We start from the raw sequence: 21,770 nt of genomic DNA, 5'->3' as shown, positions 1-21,770 counted from the left end.
CAGTGGGGCGTGCATATATTTCCTATGGTAAATTGAAATTCAACTGGTCACCCGTATTGCCGACCTAGCATGACTGTGCAGTTTTCCCTGTGTATTGCAATCTCATTGGCCACCTGTGTGTGGGATGGGCTCAACCCCACCTCTATAAAAGTTAGTCTGTGAGGCTGGGGAGCATAGTCGTCAGGAGCATTGTGGTTGTCGGGAGCATCATCGTCATCGTGGTCCTCTGGAAGGGTTTTTGTCAGGTGGGGGAGTCATCGGGTAGCATAGTCGTCAGGAGCAGTGCCGTGGGGAAGAGGAGTCAGGAGCGGCGTCGTCGTGGTCAGTGTCCTGGTCGTCGTCGCATCTTTGTAAGAGACGGCCCCGACCGGTTGGTTTGATTTTCGATGCTTGGCGCGAAATAAAGCTTCGCCTAACTTTTGCTTTGTGTTGGTCTCGTTCCTTTGATCATGGACCCTAACATTCTCCACACTGTCTGTAAGCATAGGAACTCCTCTCATTCATATATAAGACCTGAGATATGACTGGTCTCAGGTCTTATCTCTGCTCCCTCTGCTCCTTTTTGGTGGTTCTTTCCTTGACCTGGTAGTTTCTTCACAGACATACACTGACCAGTACACAACTGAAGGTTTCTGAGGAATGTCCTGAGGTCATTTGTCTGTCTCTGCACACCTCTCCTTGTCTAGTGTTCTACCTTGTCATTCAGGGAGAACATCACACTCTGTTTGGGTTCTCTGCCCCTCTCTGTGACTTGATAAATTTCCAGCAAATAAGTAAGGTCAGGCCAGTCTTTGGGCTCATGTTATTTTTTCCTTCTCTTAGAAATCATTTCCTTTGCTTCCTTTTTATCGAGTTTTGAGAACTATTATTTTATAAACTTTCTGACTGTTATTTTGTTGTAGAAGGTGAAGGAATAAATCTGATCCCTGTTACTCTGTCATGGCAATAAACAGAAATGAATTGTCTTGTATTTAATGTTTGATTGCTTAATTGTTTTTGCCCAAGTTATAACCTGATTGTATGGGTGAACGCTCTCCACAACCATCTACATTCCAGATTTGGAATCATCCTCTTGATCTCGATGCGGTGAATGCACTCCTGCTTCAGTTGTCCCACTTACTATATGTTGACTTTGGTTGAGCAATCATGACCTCGGTGTTTATCTCAACACCGGCAGGTGATTATGATTTCTAATAGGTATACAAAGGAGTAAATGAAGAGGACGTGCAGAGAAGTGGAAAAGGAAAAGGTTAAGAAATCAGTTATAGGAATGATATTTGACAGAGAGAAGCCAGGATTTGGCAAGTTCTTCAAAATTTCAGGACCACTACAGGACAAGCCTACTTTCTTGAAAAAATTTTTCCACAACATTCTGGCACTGTGCTCTTGTGTGTGGATCACAGACTGCCAAAGATAACCTTATTTGGGTCTTTGAATTATTAAGAGATCTCAATTGTATTATTGTTTTTGAAAACAATACAATATGTCATTAAAAAGATGACTTTGTTATATTAAAATCCTCATAACAAATTATTCACATGATGTCCACATAATGCAGAGCCATCATCAGAGCAATGATAAAATTTCAAATTTACAAACAAGAAACTTAGAAATGAAAGAGATTTAGGGAATTCTCTAAAACCACCTATCTAGAAAGTTGCACCATTAAGAATCTGTTGGAGAAAATTTTCCTCCAGACCAATGCCATGGGATTTCTAAAGATTCAGGCTTTGCCTAAACATGTGGAAAATTTGAAGACGAACCTACTTGGCCCTGACACCATAGATGATGGGATTAAGTACTGGTGGAAGAAGCAGGAAAATGACCACCATGAGAATGTGGACTATGGGAGGCAGGTGTTTCCCAAAGTGATGGACCATGCATACCCCTATTAGAGGTACAAAGAAGATAAGCACCACACATACATGGGAAAAACAAGTGTTGAGTGCCGTTAGTCATTCTTCACAAGATGCAATGCTCAGCACAGCATGGAGAATTAGGACATAGGAGAGGAGGATGAGGACTGAGTCTGTGCCCAGTGTGATAATGACCACACACAACCCATAGATGTTGTTGACACTGGCATCAGAGCAGGATAATTTCAGAATATCCTGATGCAGGCACAAGGGGTGCTGAGGACATTAGTGTGGCAATAATGATAGTGCCTTAGTAATATGGGGGTGGGCATCATGACTCCTGAACTTTGTAGCAGGCAGTCCAAGCCAGTCTTACCAATCATATCATTGGTAAGGATGCTTGAGTAGTGCGGTGGACGACATATAGCCATGAATCGGTCAAAGGCCATGGCCAGCAGCACTGAAGATTCCAGGAACATGAAGGTGTGGATGAAGAAGAGCTGAGTGAAACAGGCTCCTACTTTGATTTCCTGGGCTTCCCACCATAACACGGCCAATATCGTGGGGAGTGTAGACATGGACATGCCCAGGTCAGATATTGCCAGGATGGACAGCAGATAACACATGGGCTGGTGGAGTGAAGACTCATTCCAGATAACAGAGAGGATAGTGATGTTGCCTAGGAAGGCCCCCAGGTATGCAAGACAAAATAGAATTGGCAGCCAAGCGTGAACAGACTTCAGCCCATGGAAACCCTCTAAGATAAAGGTGGGTTCCATAGTACCACTGTTATTTCAGACCACCATGGTGGCGCTTCAGAAGTCCTTTGGGTGTGAGAGATGCTGAGAATGTCACAGGCTATTCAGAATGGTGAGCAAATTCTACCATATTCATGTAAAATCAATCATTGGTGTTCAAATGATTTACAAAAATACAAGTAGGAAGAAAGACATCCCAGGCAGCTGAATCATCCGGTCAGGAACAGCTTGTAAAATATGCAGTCTGGTCGCAACTGTATACGGGGACCTGTGATCTTTGCTAGGATGCTTCAGGTGTACATCACAGCCTTGAAAAATTTAATGTACATGCAAAATAGAGAAATAAAAGCCTCTAGCTCAATTATGTGCATTAATACAACAAAATTTAAGTGAAAATGAGGACACTCATTGATCTCCTTCAAATTAGCCTGTGGATCAATTCTTGATCTTATTTTCATTTTCATTCTTCAGGGGTAGCCTTATATCCTTAATCTCATTGTTAACAATACATAACATTTTTATTTATTTACCAATCTTTACTTCATTCTGTTTTTCAGTTTAAAAATAGTTGTTCATGCATATGAACACATGTCTCAGTTAAATCAAATGATTTAATTGATTATTTCTTTTATTTACATATCAAATGAATTCCAATTTCTAATTCTTTTATTTATTTTTCCAGGAACCTGAGTAGTCCTGCATATGTGGTTCCAAAGCACACAACAATAGACCTTCTTATGCACTTGTCTTTTATTTAATATTAATAATTGTATGATTAAGTTTTAAGTCAGAACTTTTATCTCTCAACTTTATCTTTCTTAATATTTGGTAATGATAGTTTGTTACCCTTTTCTATTTATGATCCAACTGACTTAGACAAATATATACCAATCCCCAAATGAATTTTTTTATTACTCTCAGATAAATTTGAATTGGTGTATACAAAATATAAATTATTTGATATTCCAAGACTTTACCCATTGAAATAGATAATCAGAGAGGAAATGCTGCTTTATGTTCATTATTTTGACTTCTGTATTACTTACCAATGTATGTTTATTTGTCTATGTAGTTGCTGATCTCACTGTATAAATATTATTATATTCTTTTTTTCATTATATATAATGTGGTATCTCTATATTTTTACTAATTTTCTAGACCACTATTTTCACACCTACCATTATATGAATATCTTCATGTAAATCATTTTTTTTAAAGATTTTATTTACTTATTTGACAGAGACAACAAGTAGGCAAAGAGGCAAGCAGGCAGGCAGTGGGGGAAGCTGGATCCCTGCTGAGCAGAGAGCCTAGTGCAGGGCTCCATCCCAGGAACCTGATATCATGAACTGAGTCAAAGGCAGAGGCTTAACCCACTGAGCCACCCAGGCGCCTCCATGTAAATCAATTTTTTATATCTTAAGGTTTTCCTCAGCATGGATTTTCAAAAGGGGTATACTGAATCAAAAAATATAACAATATATACTGATATATAATATATACTGATATACATTGCCCAACACAAATTTAAAAATAATATTTAAAGGTAAACAATCATTGAATAATATGACACTGGTCCTTCTGTTAAGTATATATACATATCTCATCTTATTTACTTATTGTAGTGACCATATAAAAACAGAGTAACTAAAACACAGGGGCGTCTCGTAATTTGTCCAAGGTTATACAACCAGTAAGCAGAATAGCCAGAAATTCATGAGTCTTTCTACCATCAGCTCATGTCTAAATGATGTAAGAAATTCTCTCTGGCTATTAATAAATATTATTTCTAAGCCCCTTTTCCCTCAAAAAAAAAAAAAAAAGCTATTCTCTGGGGCACCTGGGTGGCTCAGTGGGTTAAGCCGCTGCCTTCGGCTCAGGTCATGATCTCAGGGTCCTGGGATCGAGCCCCGCACCGGGCTCTCTGCTCAGCAGGGAGCCTGCTTCCTCCTCTCTCTCTGCCTGCCTCTCTGCCTGCTTGTGATCTCTCTCTGTCAAATAAGTAAATAAAATCTTTAAAAAAAAAAAAAAGCTATTCTCATTTGTTTACCGGTTAGATCATTCTTTCACATAAATGATTATTTATTTTCATTCTTCTGTGAATTGTCTTCTTAAGCTTTTTATACATCAATTATATTTGTTAACTAAATAACACAAAATTAATGGTTTAATCAAAACAGTTAACGCATTTAATAGTTTTTTATAATTTTCTTACTCTGGCCATTATGCTTCAGAAATCAATTTTAGGCAGTAAATTAAACTACTCTTTTCTTTTGCTTATCTGTTCCTTGCAAACATGGAAAAGCATTCTGTTTTCCAGCAATTAATGAGTATGGAGTAGTATCTTCTCTGATTTTTGGGGGGGGGGGGTTTGATCTATAAACTTTTTCTTTTCATCTGTCAAGATGCTGTATGTGTGTGTATGTGTGTGCAAGGAAGAATATAGTATAAAGAACAGTATTATTAGATGTTCATGATTACTAAATTCTAACCTTCGTTATGATTTCTCAAATTATCTCTTCTTCAAAAACCTGCAGAAAATACCAGGATCTTACCCTTCCCCTTCTCAACAATGCCTAAATCTCCAAACTCTTAAAAAGCTGTCCCTGGTATTTGTCCAGACCAGGGTGAGAACTTCCCTGCAAAGAGTTTGAGTTTTCTTTTAAGTTTCAGCTGCCTGCACTGATGTATGTGGATTTCTTTCCTAGTAGAGAAAACTGAATATTTAATGCAGGGTTTGGAACCCGAGGGTTCAAGTTTAATTTCCTTCTTTTCTAAGGTGTGCCTTGTCCCACGTAACAGCTGAAAGGTTCAGAAGGAACATGGAAACAGGGCCTCCAGGAAAAAGTATAAATACATTTCTCGAGTTCCCAAGTCCAGCAGTTCCTGATCCATAGGTTCTCATCCTGTCCCCTAAGGGACTGACATGTTGTTGACTCTTCTGGATGTTCTTCTCACCAGTCTAATCTGAAATCTCCTGATGGGACCCTGTATCACAGAGACAGCTTCTCATCAACTTCCCATGGTCTATCCTAACCAAATAAAACACCCCCCCACCCTCAACCAGAGGGTTTTCTGTTATAATTGCCAAACAATTCTTTATTTCTTAGGGTCTGATGATACCAACTTTCAACATTCTTTTCTCCTTCAGCAGTAAAACCTTGTCCTGTCTACCTTGCCCTACTACTTAATCTATGCACCTCTCTCATACATCCCAGGAAATATAAGTTTACCCTGTGTCTACAGAGAAAGAACAGTTATTTCTACTCACTACGAGGAGTCTCTTTATGACTTTTTGAACTCATGTTTCACTCACTCCTGGTGGAGATGGAGAACGAAAGATGGACATAAGTTCCATTAAGTAGTTAGTCTGTCTTCTCCCATGCTAGATTCTAGGAATACCTACCAATGTTCTAGGAATACCTACTACCTACCTCAGGTAGGAATACCTACCAGAAGTCCCTACTTCTAGAACCATGCTTTCTCACTACTCTTGGGCCATGTCCATCAGTCCCCATCATGTTCTCTCAAGCTCTCTCTCCTTGTCTCTCTGACTCTGTTTCTCTGACTCTTCTAAGTGACCGTTTGATTCTCTTTATATCTCCTTGTCTCTGTAGTGTGTCTCTCAACTGATTTCTGGTTCCATCTCTCACTGATACTCACTTTCTCAATCCTGGGGTTTCTGTGCAATGTATAAGCAATGATATATTCAGCCATGACCTGAAACAGAACATTACCATATTTTTTAGTAAGAATATTGAAGGATCCCCTTTAAATTCTTCCCTCCATCTGTAATTCGAGTCTGATGATTCTCAAGATGTTGGAGGAGTAAGCAGAGCTGAGCTAATGTTTTTAATATTGTTGCAAAGTAAAATGTGCTCCAAATTCCCTCCTCATGATAAAAAATGCCCCTTCCCTCCATTTTTTTTTTTCTTCTGAAGCTTACAAAGAGCTTGTTTTATTCCAGGTACTGCTTTGTCACCTTGCAAATATTTATTTGTCAACCATACAAGGAAATTATTATTCTCATGTAACATATAAGGAAATTGAAGCATGCAGCAATAAACCATTTTGCCCGAAGTCATAGAAATAGGATATAGTGAAGTAGCATTTCAGGACCTACTAATAGGGCTCCAGACTCTGTGCTCTTCGTCACTACAGTATGCTCTCTCTCCAGTGTGGACAGACAAGGGGAGTCAGGTATGCCTTGCTAGCAGACAAGAGTAAAGGAAGAGTTAAGGTCAGTGTTCAATATAAGATCTTACAAAAGCGGGTTCTCTCCAAGGTGTGAAAGTCTTTCTGACCTTTTCTATCTCCCTTTCTGCTTATTTTCATCTCCTTTTTCTGTACCCATATCTCCTATGAATAAAACTCCTTTGTATATGTCTATGTATTTACTCCTCTGATTCCCTGACTCATATTTCACAGTCTTTGTCCTTTTTTCTCTCCTGCCGGGCCTTCACTATATTTTCACTTTTTTACCCATTTCTTTTTACTCCTGTCTGCTTCCATCTCTTGGAAGTCTTTCCTTCTTTCCCCCAGATTTCAGTGTTTTGGGTATATCCATTGTTTTCCCATGATGTTCTCTCATTGCTTTGTCCCTTAATCATGCTCTTTTCTTTCTTCTGTTTTAGTGTCTTTCTCATTGTTGTTCTGCTTCTATATATTTCTCTACCTCCCTTGAGGGTTTCTCTACTCACAAAAGACGCTACCACTGAGTTTTCTTGCTCAACCCATCATCAGGGAAATACAAATCAAAACCACAATGAGATGTTACCTCACAGCAGTCAGGATGGCTAAAATTGACAACACAGGAAACAACAGCTGTTGGTAAGGATGCATACAAAGGAGAATCTTCATGTTGATGGAACTGCAAACTGGTGCAGCCACTTGGGAAAACAGTATGGATGTTCCTCAAAAAGTTAAAAATGGAACTACCCTATAATCCAGCAATTGTACTACTAGATATTTATTCAAATGATACAAAAGTAGTAATTCCAAGGGATATATGCACCCCTGTTTACAGTAACATTATCTACAATAGCCAAATTATGGAAATGGCCCAACTTTCCATCAACAGGTGAATGGTTAAAGAAGAAGGGATAAATATATATGTAAATATATATAAATATATATATATAATATATATATATACACACACATACACATATATATATATCTCAGATATAAAAAAGAATGAAGTCTTGCCATTCTCAGTGACATGGGTGGAAGTAAAGAGTATTATGCTAAGTGAAGTAAGTCGGAGAAACACAGGTACCTTATGATTCCACTCATATGTGGAATTTAAGAAATAAAACAAATGAGGCCACAATTGGGAATTTTAATGTCATAGCATTGTGGAATACCTTTTCTGATACCTTTTCTGATATGGTAAGGGCATAATAGTATTAGATCAAGAGGAAGTTTGCTTTCTACAAAACAAATCACTGAATTCTTTTAGGAAAGTAATGTGCATTTTTTTTAATGTACTGAACAAAAAAGAGAGAAAATAGGAGGTTAATCACCTATGATAGTAATCTTAATGTGTTCTTAATGTATTCCTGGCCAGAGAGGGAAGTTAATTGCCAACCTTTTTTCTCTTCATGGCTAGCCAAACTCTTTATGTTATGGCCATTGTATTTTTAATTTTCAAAATATAATGTTGTTTTATATCTCTTGCCTTTGCAAATGCTACCAGCGCTCTATAATATACTTTTTTTTTTCATGTCTGTCTTTGCTTATATCCTAAGACAGCCAATATTTTAGAAAACCTCTAGAACTCTCCCTGCCTTCCACTGCAAGATGACAGATGGTTTGGTCTATAACCTCTTCAGGAACCTTGCAAGGTTATCCTACTAATTATGGTTCCTATTTTTTTGGGCATCTCTTCCTCCAACCTCACTGCTTTCTTTGAGAGCAGAGTATATTTTATATTTATCTCATGGTCACTCGATCCTGTGATACATTTGGTTCTTGTTCAACATTTGTTGGACAATCTAGCTTTGTCACAAAGAGGCAAAGAAATGTAGGACAGAAACAAAACAAATAAGAATAATCACAGGCACAAATTCTGTGCTCCAAACATTGGCTTGCTATCAGGCTTGTATTCTTCTTTTTTTTTTTTTTTTAATATTTTATTTATTTTTTTGACACGGAGAGAGAGAGAGATCACAAGTAGGCAGAGAGGCAGGCAGAGAGGGGGTGGAGGAAAGCAGGCTCCCTGCTGAGCAGAGAGCCCAATGTGGGGCTCGATCCCAGGACCCTGGGATCATGACCTGAGCCAAAGGCAGAGGCTTAACCCACTGTGCCACCCAGGTGCCCCTAGGCTTGTATTCTTGAAGGAATAATCAATCTCAAGACAGTCAATGTTAGTTTACAACTAGAAAGCATGAGGAACATATTTAGAGATGTATATTTTACCATAACTAGTACCTGACTATTGTTTTCTTCTGACAACAAAAAGGCAATTATATTGAAGAAGAGTATTCACTCTATAAACTATCTATATTCCAAATTGTTAAAGGATAAATATAAAATTAAACTGTTTTGCATTCACAAAAATACACAGTCATTAGAGAATTTATATTCTTCCACCAAGAGGCATCTAGCAATGTCAACTTACACTGCTTTGTTCTTTTTTCTTGCCTTCACTTTCCCTCATCCTTGTTGCAAGAGGCTTACAGATGCTTTCTGTATATAACGGGAGCCAAGGTTTTCTAGTGTTGCCATTCTTTCCTAAACATAGACTCACAATTCCTTTTTCCATGTTTCTCTTCCTTGCACCTAGCTTTCTGTATGTATCATTCCCTCTCTTGTATATTTTTCTCTTACTTGTAGACTCATAATTGATAAACTGCAATGTAATCATGGTATGTTTCTGAGCTGCTACTTCTGTGATCACATTTCTTGAGCTCCCGAGTTGCTTCCCCTGGGCTGAAGTTATTGCTTAGTTTGGTTTGTCCCTTTCGATTGCCTACAGTTGTTTAATGATAACTGAATCCACAGCAACAAATCTGAAATAAAACAGGGAATAACAGGTCATTTAGCAGAGGATTCAGGGTAATTTCTGGATGCAGCTAATAATAAGGAAAATGTTTAAAAACTTATAAGAAGTTGATTAAATAGTTATTACATGAAACTTGGAAGACATTCACCACTAATATCAAACTGATGGATGAAAAAAGGAGAAGTGGGATTTATATATCCCACATCTTCTTTTTTCATATATATAATATACACACACACACTTAATCATAAGAAAGAATGAAATCTTGCCACTTACAACAATGTGGATGGAGCTAAAGTGTATTAAGCTATACAAAATAAGTCAGCCACAGAAAGAGAAATACCATATGATTTCACTCACATGTGAAATTTAAGAAAACAAAGAAGCATAGGGGGAAAAGAGAGAGAGAAAAACCAGAAAACAAACTCTTAACACTAGAGAACAAACTGATGGTCATCAGAGGGGAGGTGGGAAATGGTTGAAACAGGTGATGGGGACTAAGGAGGGCACTGCTGTGATGAGCCCCGGGGGGGTATAGAATTTCGAGATCACTAAATTGTACACCTGAAACTAATATTACCCTGTATGTTCACTAACTAGATTTAAAATAAAATCTTTCAAAAGCCGGGGTGGGGGGGGGGGACCATATGTGTATGCAATTGTTGCAAAATGCCTTTTTGCCAGGTGTCAGAGTTGCCTTCCGCTATCATTATTAATTTGATCAGTCCGTCTTCCCTTAAGAAAACTCAGAAGTACGTTCCAACGTCCAATTCTTTGTCTGAACTTTCCCTCTCCCTAGTCAGGCTACACACATTTCCAGCCTCTTTCCCACCTCACTCCTCCACATAAGTCCTTTGTTCTACCAGCTGGGCTTATTAGCCTCTAAATATTTCATGTGTTTAGAGCTTCATGCTGCATACTCTTTCTTCACAAGATGATCTGAAATGCAGGATTGCAGTGAACAATGGGAAGCAGTCACTTGTTTAGAGGATACATACTTCCAAATGATAGCGTAGATTCTTTTCTTTGAGTTAGGTGAACTTAAGACAGAATATGACAATTTTAATGTTACAAAATTTGAGCACATCTATAATTCCTACAATTTGGAATGACATTTTGTTGTTTTGTTTTCTTTTAATCCTTCCTACCTAGTGAACCCAAATTAATCCTCAAATTCTTGGTCAGGGATTAATAGTAACTCAGGTCACAGTGGGGTTCCACTGATGACAGTACTGCTTGGCCCCCTTTCTCTGGCTGCATACATCTCATGTCAGCGATAACATTTGATATGTACTGACAAACACTGAACAAATGAAAAATTTATAACCTCATCTTGCAGGGCTGTGTCTTCAAATTAAATGAAATTTAAACAAACAAACAAAAAAAAACCCTTAAAAGATTAATTAAAAGCCATGAACTCATAGATACCATTTTTTGTTAGAATCATAAGGTTGCTTTCTGGTTTATCAAGAGGGAAATGTAAAGCGAGGATTTAAATCTAACCAGAAGCATGCAGGGTTAGGACAGGCTGTGGAGAAAGACTGATGGTGCCCACCATTTTTTCTCTGATGCCTACTGAAGCTCAGTAGACACGTATACCCACACCCAGAAGCAACTTATATTATCACATAAGGGGACAGCTTGACAACAGCAAACCACATCACTCAATATCTAGATCAATGTTCTTTACTTGGAGTTTCTTGCTGTGACCTGCACCTATCAACAAGTTGATTCTCATGGTTGGCAGGATCATGAATTTCCATCTATTTGTTCACACGTATTGCACTTTTTAGAAAGTTGGACTGCTAGCATTCATGCTAAGCACTGGGAAAGCACACGGACTCATAATACAGACCTGGCTTGCTTGAGTTGATCAAAAGGGACTGATACCTGTGACTATCAGGAAACTTACCAGCAAGTGGGAAGGCACATCATTGTACCACACGTCATGATAAAGAGGAACTAGAGGTGGCACACAGTTACCAGAGTTGTGCTGATGTATAAACACACTAATATATGCTGACTCACACAATCTAGCCCTCCTTGATGTTTTCCCAGTGGCCCAGAAACCTCTGGAGAGTCCAGCTTAACAGGATGTACTCAGAAGAAAAAGAAAATTCCCCACAGGTGAACCTTCAGAAGGGACCAGAGACCATGAGAGTGTCAGAATTAGTCATTTGTGGAGAACACTCTGAAGGCTCCTCTGCTCCTTCTGGTACAATTATGCTCGCCCCACCCGTGATCCCAGAACGCCAAGTAAATAATAGAGCAGTTTCAGATTATGTAACTAAACCTTTCTGTGTGTGCCTCCTCCACTAGATTTACTTCCTGAAAGTTACAGGGTTTTTCTTCTACAAGTTGAGAACATTCTGAAATTTTAATTGTCATTGAGCATCTTCAAGATCAAGGGGTTTTAAATGGAGATACAGATAGAGTTCACTATGGGGTTTTATAAAAATGCAGATGTCCAGGTCCTACTCAAGACTCACTGAATCTCTTTACTTGATGTTCTTGGGGTATTTTTGATATTTGCTTGTTACATTGTATATATTGTTTCTTGTGACTACTGTGAGTTGAGGTACTTTCCTCAGAAAAAATTCTATTTATCAATTTTTATACAGAAATGTAATATCTACCATCCTTGAAAATCTGCTTTATCATTATTTTTAGAGATGATTATCATGAACTTCATTTCTTATAAAGACTTAATTACATTGAAGAGAGGTGAGACATGTCTGACAAAGCAATGGATAATGGCCAGGTTGACAATGGGCAGATAGAAGATGATCACTGCACAGATGTGTGAAACACAAGTATTGAGGGCCTTGAGTTGCTCCTTTTGGGATGCAATTACCAGCACAGTCTTGAGGATCAGAATGTAAGATGCAGTAATGTGCATAAAGTCTACCATAAGGCAGAGTGCTCCAAAAAAGCTATAGATGACATCAATTCGGTTGTCAGAGAAGGCCAACTACATGACATCCTGGTGGAGACAGTAAGAATGGGATAATTGGCTTTTTCTACAAACTTCTCAGAGAGAAGGGTAAGGGAAGAACCCCGAGGAAATGCCTGAAAAATAATGCCATTCTTATTTTTGCAACTCTGACAGGAGTCAAGATGGAACTGTATCTCAGAGGGCTGTGGGTGACTAGGAAGTGGTTAAACGACATGATCAGGAGCACTGAGGACTCAACTACTATGAACCCATGGGTGAAGAATTCCTGGGCAATGCAGGCATTGGAAGAAATTTCAGAAGCATCGAATAAGAAGATCCTCCCCATGGTGGGTAGAGAAGAGAAGGACAAGCCCATGTCAGATATGGCCAACATGAAAAGGAAATAGTACATGGGCTCATGCAAGGAGGGCTTTGTCATGATAACAAGAAGGATGGCACAGTTTCCCAAAATAGCAAAAAGATACATGCTTCAGAAGGGGATAGAGATCCAAATGTGTGCATATTCCTGCCCTGGCATCCCCACCAGGAAGAAGGTGGTGATTTCAACATATGCTACGTTGATAATGGACATGATACATTTAGAGGGCTCTACAATGAGAGAGATAGATGCTGAGTTAGTAAAATATGAGGATCTGAAAATATCACAGAAAAACAGCAGTTTTTGAAGAGCTTCTTTCAGCTCTTTTGACAGAACAACGCATTTATGTGGCTGCCATACAGTGAAAAATACATGCCACTTTGAACTAGAATTTTCAGATATCCTAGCTTAGAAAAATTACTGCCAGCCATATTTTCCCTAAAAAGAAACTGGATCTTTATTTTGCATTCAGATACAGGTCTGAATTCATTTTTTTTGTAGTGTTTTAATAACCAGTCATCAATCCCATCCCTTTTTTTTTTTTTAATTTGTCAAGTTTTTGTTTAAATTCTAGTTAGTTAACATATAGTGTAATACTAGGTTCGGTAGCAAAATTGAGTGATTCATTGCTTACATACAACACCTGACACTCATCACAACCAGTTCCCTTGAGTTGTCTACTGTTTTGTTTTCATGTCCTAGATCTACTATTGGGTAGAATATATGATTCCCAAAGTGACACTTATTAAAGGCAAAGGGATTTCATACTCTTTTTCTTCCTAACCCTTCCCACAAATGTATATAGCCTTCTCAAAATTAAACTCTCCTTAATTTTATTTCTTGCCATCTGAAAATTGGTTATTTAAACCTTCTTTAAAAATTATTACTATTTCAAATCATGTATATATTTGTCAGGGAAGTCCTTACAGAGATTACTGACAGATTATACCTCATTTCTTTTGGCCTGGAATTTGTGGAACGCTTGTGTAGTGTTGCCAGAAGAATAAGAACCTGGCGCAGTCAATATTGCAATTTAGGAGGATTTGAATACTATTGAAGGCTGATCCTCCAAAAGGTAAACAGTCTTTTTAACTAGCCTCTGAAAGGAAAATTCTTCCTAGAGGTAGGACTTTTGGAGGCTTCTTCCTGCTCTATACGAAGTTCTGTGCTGTTTATTGCCAAAAAGTTAAAAATAAAATGCAAATTTAAAAAAATTAAAATATAAGTGAAAGCTGAACAGAAGGATATCTGGGTACTCCCCAGAGAGTGGATATTTTGGAGAGCATCTTTGAGAGTAACTGAAGGCTTTCAGTATAAAATCGCAGAAGTCGTTGAATTTGACTGCCAGAAAGTCTCCTCCTCATATAGGAGGGCTTGCCAATTTTTATTTCCCCAGTCACCAGCTCTAGGGGCATTGAACTCTCTGGGGATTGCAACCAGGCTGCATCTGTTCTGAAAATAAGCATATAAACACATGCAGATGCAGGAAATCCAGAGAAAGTTAATACCAAGGGCAGGTAATAAACACCTAGACCATGAATTAGGAACTGTTTTCATTAGAAAGAGAACCTTAGTAACCAGGTATGGAAGAAACATGGTAGTGGTAAATGCTGAGCAAAATCTCTGAGACTTCTGTTTGGTATTTGGCTCAGATATTTCTCTGCCCGTCAGAGTCAAAGCAGAGATGCTGGGAGTTGACTTTGTCTCTTTAAAGAAGTGATGCAAGACAAACACCCTATGATGTATATTTTAGCCTAGACTTCACTCAGGTTGGATTCACCCTTCCAGATACTCCTGGACATCACTAACTAAATATCCCTGTAAACCAATATATCCAAATTAGACATCATTTTCTCCTTTCCTAAATCTGTCTCTTCTTAGGGACTCATCATAAAAATACACTTTGATGCTCAATATTTCACAAACCAAAATTCTGAGCCCTTTAATCTCTTCTTTCTCACCTTCATCCTTTTTTTCTCCCACTTACTTATTTGTTTTATTTCTTAAATTCCACATATAAGTGAAACCAAATGTTATTTGTCTTCCTTTGACTTACTCTGCTTAGCATCATACTCTCTAGATCCACTCATGTCGTTGCAAATGGCAAGATTTCATTCATTTTTATGGCTGAGTAATATTTCATTGTATGAATATACCACATCTTCCTTATTCACTCATCAATGGAAAAGAGTAAGTTAGTTTTATCTTTTTGAAGATCCCACTTTTTTTTAAAGATGTTATTTATTTTTAAGAGAGAGAGAAAGAGAGAACACAAGCAGTGGGGAGGGGCAGAGGGAGAAGCAGTTACCAGGCTGAGTAGGGAGCCTGATATGGGACTCTCAATCCCAGGACCCTGGGTCATGATCTGAGCCAAAGGCAGTCACTTAACTGACTGAGCCAATCAGGTGGCTCAAGAATAAGTTGGTTTTAAAAAGCCAGCCAGCAATATACAAAACTGAGATCCTACACACATGAAAAAGTAATTTGTAGTAATATAAAATACCATTTATGTCAGTCAAGGTGTTTAATCAGTAAAATCAAATATGTAAAAAATAAATACAATAACTTTATTTATTTATTTATTTATTTATTTATTTATTTATTTATTTACTTGACAGACAGAGATCACAAGCAGGCAGAGAGAGAGGAGGAAGCAGGCTCCCTGCCGAGCAGAGAGCCCGATGCAGGGCTGGATACCAGTATCCTGGGATCATGACCTGAGCCGAAAGCAGAGGCTTTAACCCACTGAGCCACCCAGGCACCCCAATACAATAACTATTTTAAGATAGCTACACCGATAAATTCAAAACCTTGCACAAAATTTCATCAAGATCTATGTAAGTAGAGAGATCAGACTCATTAGTTAGAAAACAATTCCTCACAAAATAACATTGGCTCAGCAAAATCCTAATCAAATCCTAGTAGGTTTTATTGTAGAAATTGACAAGGCGATTGTAAACTTTGTGTGGAAATGCAAAAGATCTAGACTATGCAAGATAAGAAAAACATTGTTGGATCTCACTAACTCTAAAGCTACATTTATTTAGGTGTGTGGTGTTGACACAATGTTGGAGGAATTCATCAGGAGGCTGTGACTGTCAACTGATCCATTAGCTGGGCCTGGATAGAGGATCCTCAACCCCCACGCAATCTTCAGAATGTACATTTTGTGCACCATTCCCACAGTGGGAGCCCTGAAATGTTCAAGGACATAGCCTCAAGAAAGCACGGTGTTATTGAGACCATCTGGATGGTGTACATGACTGAACCCCACTAAAGCCTCTATATAAACTTTTTAAGATTCTGGAGGCAGGTGTGGACATTACTCATTTTAGGACTTCCCAAGACAAGCCTCATATATGTTTCCATGCTTACTAAACCTGCCACCTACAAATGTGGAGAGCTCTGCCTCTTTCTTTGGTCTCTGCTTGCCCTCCCTGTGTGGGGGCCTTTTTCAGATTTTACCTGAGGAATTTCTGATGTTGCAAACCAACACACAAGAAGGAACAGAATGACAGTGAAAAAATTCAAAAGGGAAAAATCTTTTCAATAAATGAAGCAATTCATATACAAAAATAAATGAATGAATAGTGAGATTTATCATAAATTAATTTCAGCTAGATCATAGACCTAAGCATTAAACATAAAAGGAAAAAATGTAGAAGAAAAATTATAAAAAATATTCATGACCTTGGAATAATCGAGGTTCTAAAAAGATTAGCCCTGAAGTAATAATAATCACTTACAATTAAGAAAAGGGAAGAACTTCTGGTCACTGAACAACACTTTTAAGAAGACCAAAAGACAGAGCATTCATGAGGAATAAATAAAGATTACACATATCTGACAATAAATAAAGATCACACATACCTGACAAAGTATGTATAAAGGACTCCTAGAAATTAGTAAGTAATGTAAAAAAAAAAAAAAAGTGTACTTGAACTCTCACATTTTAATTTGCATTTAGGAAAAGAAAAATTAATATCATAATGCGATACCATAACATAAATACTACAGCTGCAACAAGAAAACACGTCTCTAAGATTATCTATAGGAATTTTATTTATAACAGTTAAAATTTGGGAACAACTCCAATATCCATCAATAAGATAATAGGTTAAATATAATGTTGTATTCTGATTTAAGTGGTCTGTGATATTACATTATTATCCAGACTTTAAAAAGCTCCCAAGTGATTCTAATGCCTTGCCAAGATTGAAAGGAAGACTTTTGTTGGCTCTTACATAGGTGCTGTCAGTTAAGATGATATATATCAGTATACTTGTCTGTCTTCTTAAAGGTAGCATTCCAAAGATAACTTACCATTTCCATGATGAATTGCATTCTCTAAGTACACTAATTCCTAATTCTTGTATAAAAGTATAATGGATGTATTTTCTAAGAACTCCCAATCAAACTCTTAGAGGCCTCTATTTGAGTTCATTTCTTATGTATCCTTCAATAATTTTTTATTGAATCATGTTTTTTATATTTTTTCTCAATAATGTCATTCTGCTCTTTGCCAGGTCTAGTGGACAGCTACTGGTTTTATTTTGTTTTCCTTTATTTAATTTGTTTTGTTCTATTTTTTCCAAATAGCATTTCTCCAACCTCCCTAGGAAAAGAAGTATCTTCCTTTGTGTATTCCAGTCACCGTAATTTAGAAGTGCCATGACCCAGTTTTGCCAATCACAATGAGTTCATATCCAAAGGTATTATGACCAGTTCTGGTTTAAGAATGTCAAGTAATTCGTATTCTTTAGCCTTTTCCTTAAGTCTCTAAGTGAAGTTCACGTTGAAAGTCCACTCTCTTTTGTTAATAGAGATGTAAGAAGTGTCCCCACTACCTATCCCTCCAACCTGTGACCATTTATTCAGCATGTAGGGGGCTTTGCTCGGAATAATGATTGAAGCAAAGTAGAAAGGTGAAGAGAACGAGAGTTGGTGATGCTAACAGTGACTTCTAGAATTTAAGAATGATGAAGCTCCCCAGGTTCCTGCGACTTCTATTTCCTATCTGTGAGTCATTGCAATGTCTCACCTAAGAATGTTGTGTTGCTTAGGATACTGTAATGTAGCACCATCTCTAGCGTGGAGTGTTTAATCTTACTAACACAGGGCTTCTAATTTCCAGGGTTTAGTGTGGATTAAATAGTCATGCTTATCAGAAGTGAGACTAAATTCAGTTAGATAATTTTTAGTGAGGGTCCAACTAGATCTTACCTACATACATGAGATTACTCCACTTATTTTAGGACGGTTGACTATATTTATGCTTTATTTGTGCTTGCTTTTAGTTTAATTTTTTTTCTTTTTTCTTTAAGACTTTTTATTTATTCATTTGACAGAGAAAGATCACAAATAGAGAGGCAGGCAGAAAGAGAGGAGGAAGCAGGCTCCCCACTGAGCAGAGACCCTGATGCAGAACTAGATCCCAGGACTCTGAGATCATGACCTGAGCCGAAGGCAGAGGCTTAACCCACTGAGCCACCCAGGCACCTCACTTTTAGTTTAATTTCTATCCAAGTAATTAGTTTGTAGAAGTGAACTTCGTATTAATGGAGATTTGCAGACATACTTTAATGGGTTCTTTGGCTTTCTTATCATGCATTATATTTGTGTCTTCACAATGTGCTAGGATTCTATGCTTTCAACAAACATATGATAAACTATTCATATGTTCCAGGTACTTTGCTAGACACTGAGCACAAAGATAGAAATTTAAACATTCTACTTCAATCACATACACAGGGATGGAGGATCTAGACAATTAAGAAATAATATTACTGGGCGCCTGGGTGGCTCAGTGGGTTAAGCTGCTGCCTTCGGCTCAGGTCATGATCTCAGGGTCCTGGGATCGAGTCCCGCATCGGGCTCTCTGCTCAGCAGGGAGCCTGCTTCCCTTCCTCTCTCTTTGCCTGCCTCTCTGCCTACTTGTGATCTCTGTCTGTCAAATGGATGGAATCTTTAAAAAAAAAAAAAAAGAAATAATATTACTGCTTAGGTATGTAACTGGGAAAAAAAGAATACTATACAGACTTTCAAGGAGCAGCTCACCCACTATGTATACTAAAGGGGGAGGTTTATTAAATATATTGCAGAGAACTTAAAATATAAATCAATGACATATTGCTCATCTGCTACTGTATTTACATTTAGTACATGCTTCACAGTACTTGAGACAGGAGCATTTTTATGATTTATTTGAATTTCTGTAGAAACATACACACATACATATATCAGTCCCCAACACAAAAACATACATACATACACAAAAACACACAAATATACATACAAATGCACACAAACTAGGGGATATTTAGGGGATGCTGATGCTGTGTGTGTGTGTGGTATGTGTGTGATTAATCTTTCAATTCATTTCAGTTAGAGCTGATCATGCCCGAGTTAGAGTTATGTTTGCTTTTTTCCCAAACAGACATACTAATTTTCTTTTTTTTTAGAATAATAAATTGAGGGGCGCCTGGGTGGCTCAGTGGGTTAAGCCGCTGCCTTCGGCTCAGGTCATGATCTCGGAGTCCTGGGATCGAGCCCCACATCGGGTTCTCTGCTCTCTCGGGGAGCCTGCTTCCTCCTCTCTCTCTGCCTGCCTCTCTGCCTGCTTGTGATCTCTCTGTCAAAAAAAAAAAAAAAAAAAAAGAATAATAATTTGAAAAATTTATTTACTCAAATTAAGAAGGTACTTCTGTAGCTATTGTTGACATAGTCATATAGCTAGTTGTGAAGAGAGGTAAAGGAATAAAGGAGGCAGAAAATGTAGTGGTCAACATATTACAACCCCAAGACATGTTGGATATTGTTGCTGCTAAATGAAATCAATACTTTGAAACTTGATGAGCCTGCTGAGTATATGAAATATATATTTTTGTCAATCTTTATTACTTCACTGTCATTACTGTACCCCTACATTTGCTCAAACATTGCCAAGTGAACTGAGCATTCATTGCAGCTCAAGTTTCTCATCAACCTTGTCTCTCACATAATTTCATGAGAATCAGATTTCTAATCTGCTGACTCTTCAGAGAGTACACAATAGGATTCATTAGAGGGGGAACCAGAAGGAAGGTATCAGCTATGATGACCCTAACAACTGGAGAAATATTTTTGGCAAAGCGGTGAATAATAGCCAAGGTGATGATTGGCACATAGAAGATCAGCACAGCAAAAATATGGGAAATGCAAGTGTTGAGGAACTTGACGCGGCCCTTATGTGAGGCAATGCCCAGAACAATTTTCAAGATCAACAGGTAAGACACAGATATGCATACCAAGTCTAACATAGCTGTTAGAGCTACAAGGAGTCCATAGATGACATTTACCCTGTTGTCCGAACAGGCCAGCTTCATGACATCCTGGTGGAGGCAATAGGAGTGGGATAGAAGGTTTTTCCTACAGAATTTCAGCCTCTTTAGAATAAAGGGGAAGGGGAAAACCAGTAAGATACTTTTTATGGCAAATACAAGGACAATTTTAAAGACTCTGACACTGGTCAGGATGGAGGTGTATCTGAGAGGACTGTAGATGGCTATCAAGCGATCAATGGACATGACTAAAAGTACTGATGACTCCATAGCTGAGAATCCATGAATGAAGAACTCTTGGGCAAAGCAGGCATCAGGAGAAATTCCAGTGGCATTGAACAAGAAGATTCTCAGCATGGTTGGAAGGGAGGAGATGGACAACCCCAGGTCAGAAGAGGCCAGCATGGAGAGGAAATAATACATAGGCTCATGCAGAGAGGTCTCTGTTTTTATGAAAAAGAGGATGGTGCAGTTCCCCAAGATGGCAAGGAGGTACATGAAGCAAATGGGGATGGAGACCCAAATGTGAGCATGTTCCACCCCTGGGATCCCAATGAGGAAGAAGGTAGAGATTTCCCCTTCAGAGGTGTTAAAGACTGACATTGCAGGAAAGTGAGATGAGGATGTGGGTCTCAGAAGAGTCTTCTTGCTATGGCAAAAAGAAGTTTGCTTAAATGCGTTTTTGTGTAGCCATTTGGGTCAATGGAAATCTTGTAATTCCACCTATTCTTTAATAATTCTTAGGATGAAAATAAAACATTTTGTAAAGTATGGACAGGAATAATATCATAACACATGTAAGTAAGATACAGGAACATGAATATATACCTATCCCTCATATATTCATCAGTAGATGGATATAAATATTCAAAATGTTTCCCCTAGACTCAGCACATAAGAAGGAAACAAAATTTATCAGTCTCTATTTCCTACAGCATATTTTGTTAGGATAATGACACTCAATGAATTTGGAAATTATATGCATTAACATAGGTTCAAATCAAGAACATCACACTATAGATACATGTGCAGTTATGTGATATTTAACCTTTAAGAAACTGTATTGTTTTTTAAAATGGTGGTAGGACAATTGCATATTCACAAGCAAAAGAATGAATTTAGATACTACCTCACGCTATATACAAATTATTTCAAAGTATGAGACTTAAATACAAGAGCTATAATAGTAAACCCATTTGAAGAAAACAAAGGAGTAAATCTTTGTGAATTTTGGTTAGGAAACGTTTTTGTATGGCACACAAAGTATAAACAAAAAAAACATAAATTGGACTTGATCATACTTTTTCTTAAGTTTGTGATTCAAAGTACACCATTGAGAAAGTCAACAGACAACCCACAGAATAAGAGAACATATTAGCAAATCCTATATCTAAATGTGTATCTAGAATTTAGGAAATCTTTATAACTCAAAAATGCAGACGTAAGTGATCTTCCACATCATTCGTCATTGGGAAAATGCAAGTCAAAACCACAAGATAGCGTCCCACACCTTCAGG

At 37.9% G+C, this 21,770-nt stretch overlaps 1 protein-coding gene and 2 pseudogenes across 1 annotated transcript; all 3 read right to left on the bottom strand.

Moving 5' to 3' along the window:
• Nucleotides 1-1,715: 1,715 nt before the first annotated feature.
• On the bottom strand, nucleotides 1,716-2,662 carry LOC125079733 (olfactory receptor 51L1-like; annotated as a pseudogene).
• Nucleotides 2,663-12,315: 9,653 nt separating this feature from the next.
• Nucleotides 12,316-13,147, bottom strand: LOC125079732 (olfactory receptor 51A4-like; annotated as a pseudogene).
• A 6,767-nt stretch (nucleotides 13,148-19,914) lies between these two features.
• Nucleotides 19,915-20,856, bottom strand: LOC125079731 (olfactory receptor 51A7-like). Its single transcript, XM_047693506.1, has one exon. It carries the CDS (start codon nucleotides 20,854-20,856, stop codon nucleotides 19,915-19,917), a length of 942 nt encoding a protein of 313 aa, XP_047549462.1.
• Nucleotides 20,857-21,770: the final 914 nt, after the last annotated feature.

Source organism: Lutra lutra, chromosome 10 (assembly GCF_902655055.1).
Source record: "Lutra lutra chromosome 10, mLutLut1.2, whole genome shotgun sequence".
NCBI lineage: Eukaryota > Metazoa > Chordata > Mammalia > Carnivora > Mustelidae > Lutra > Lutra lutra.
This window is presented reverse-complemented; position numbering and strand designations above follow the sequence as displayed.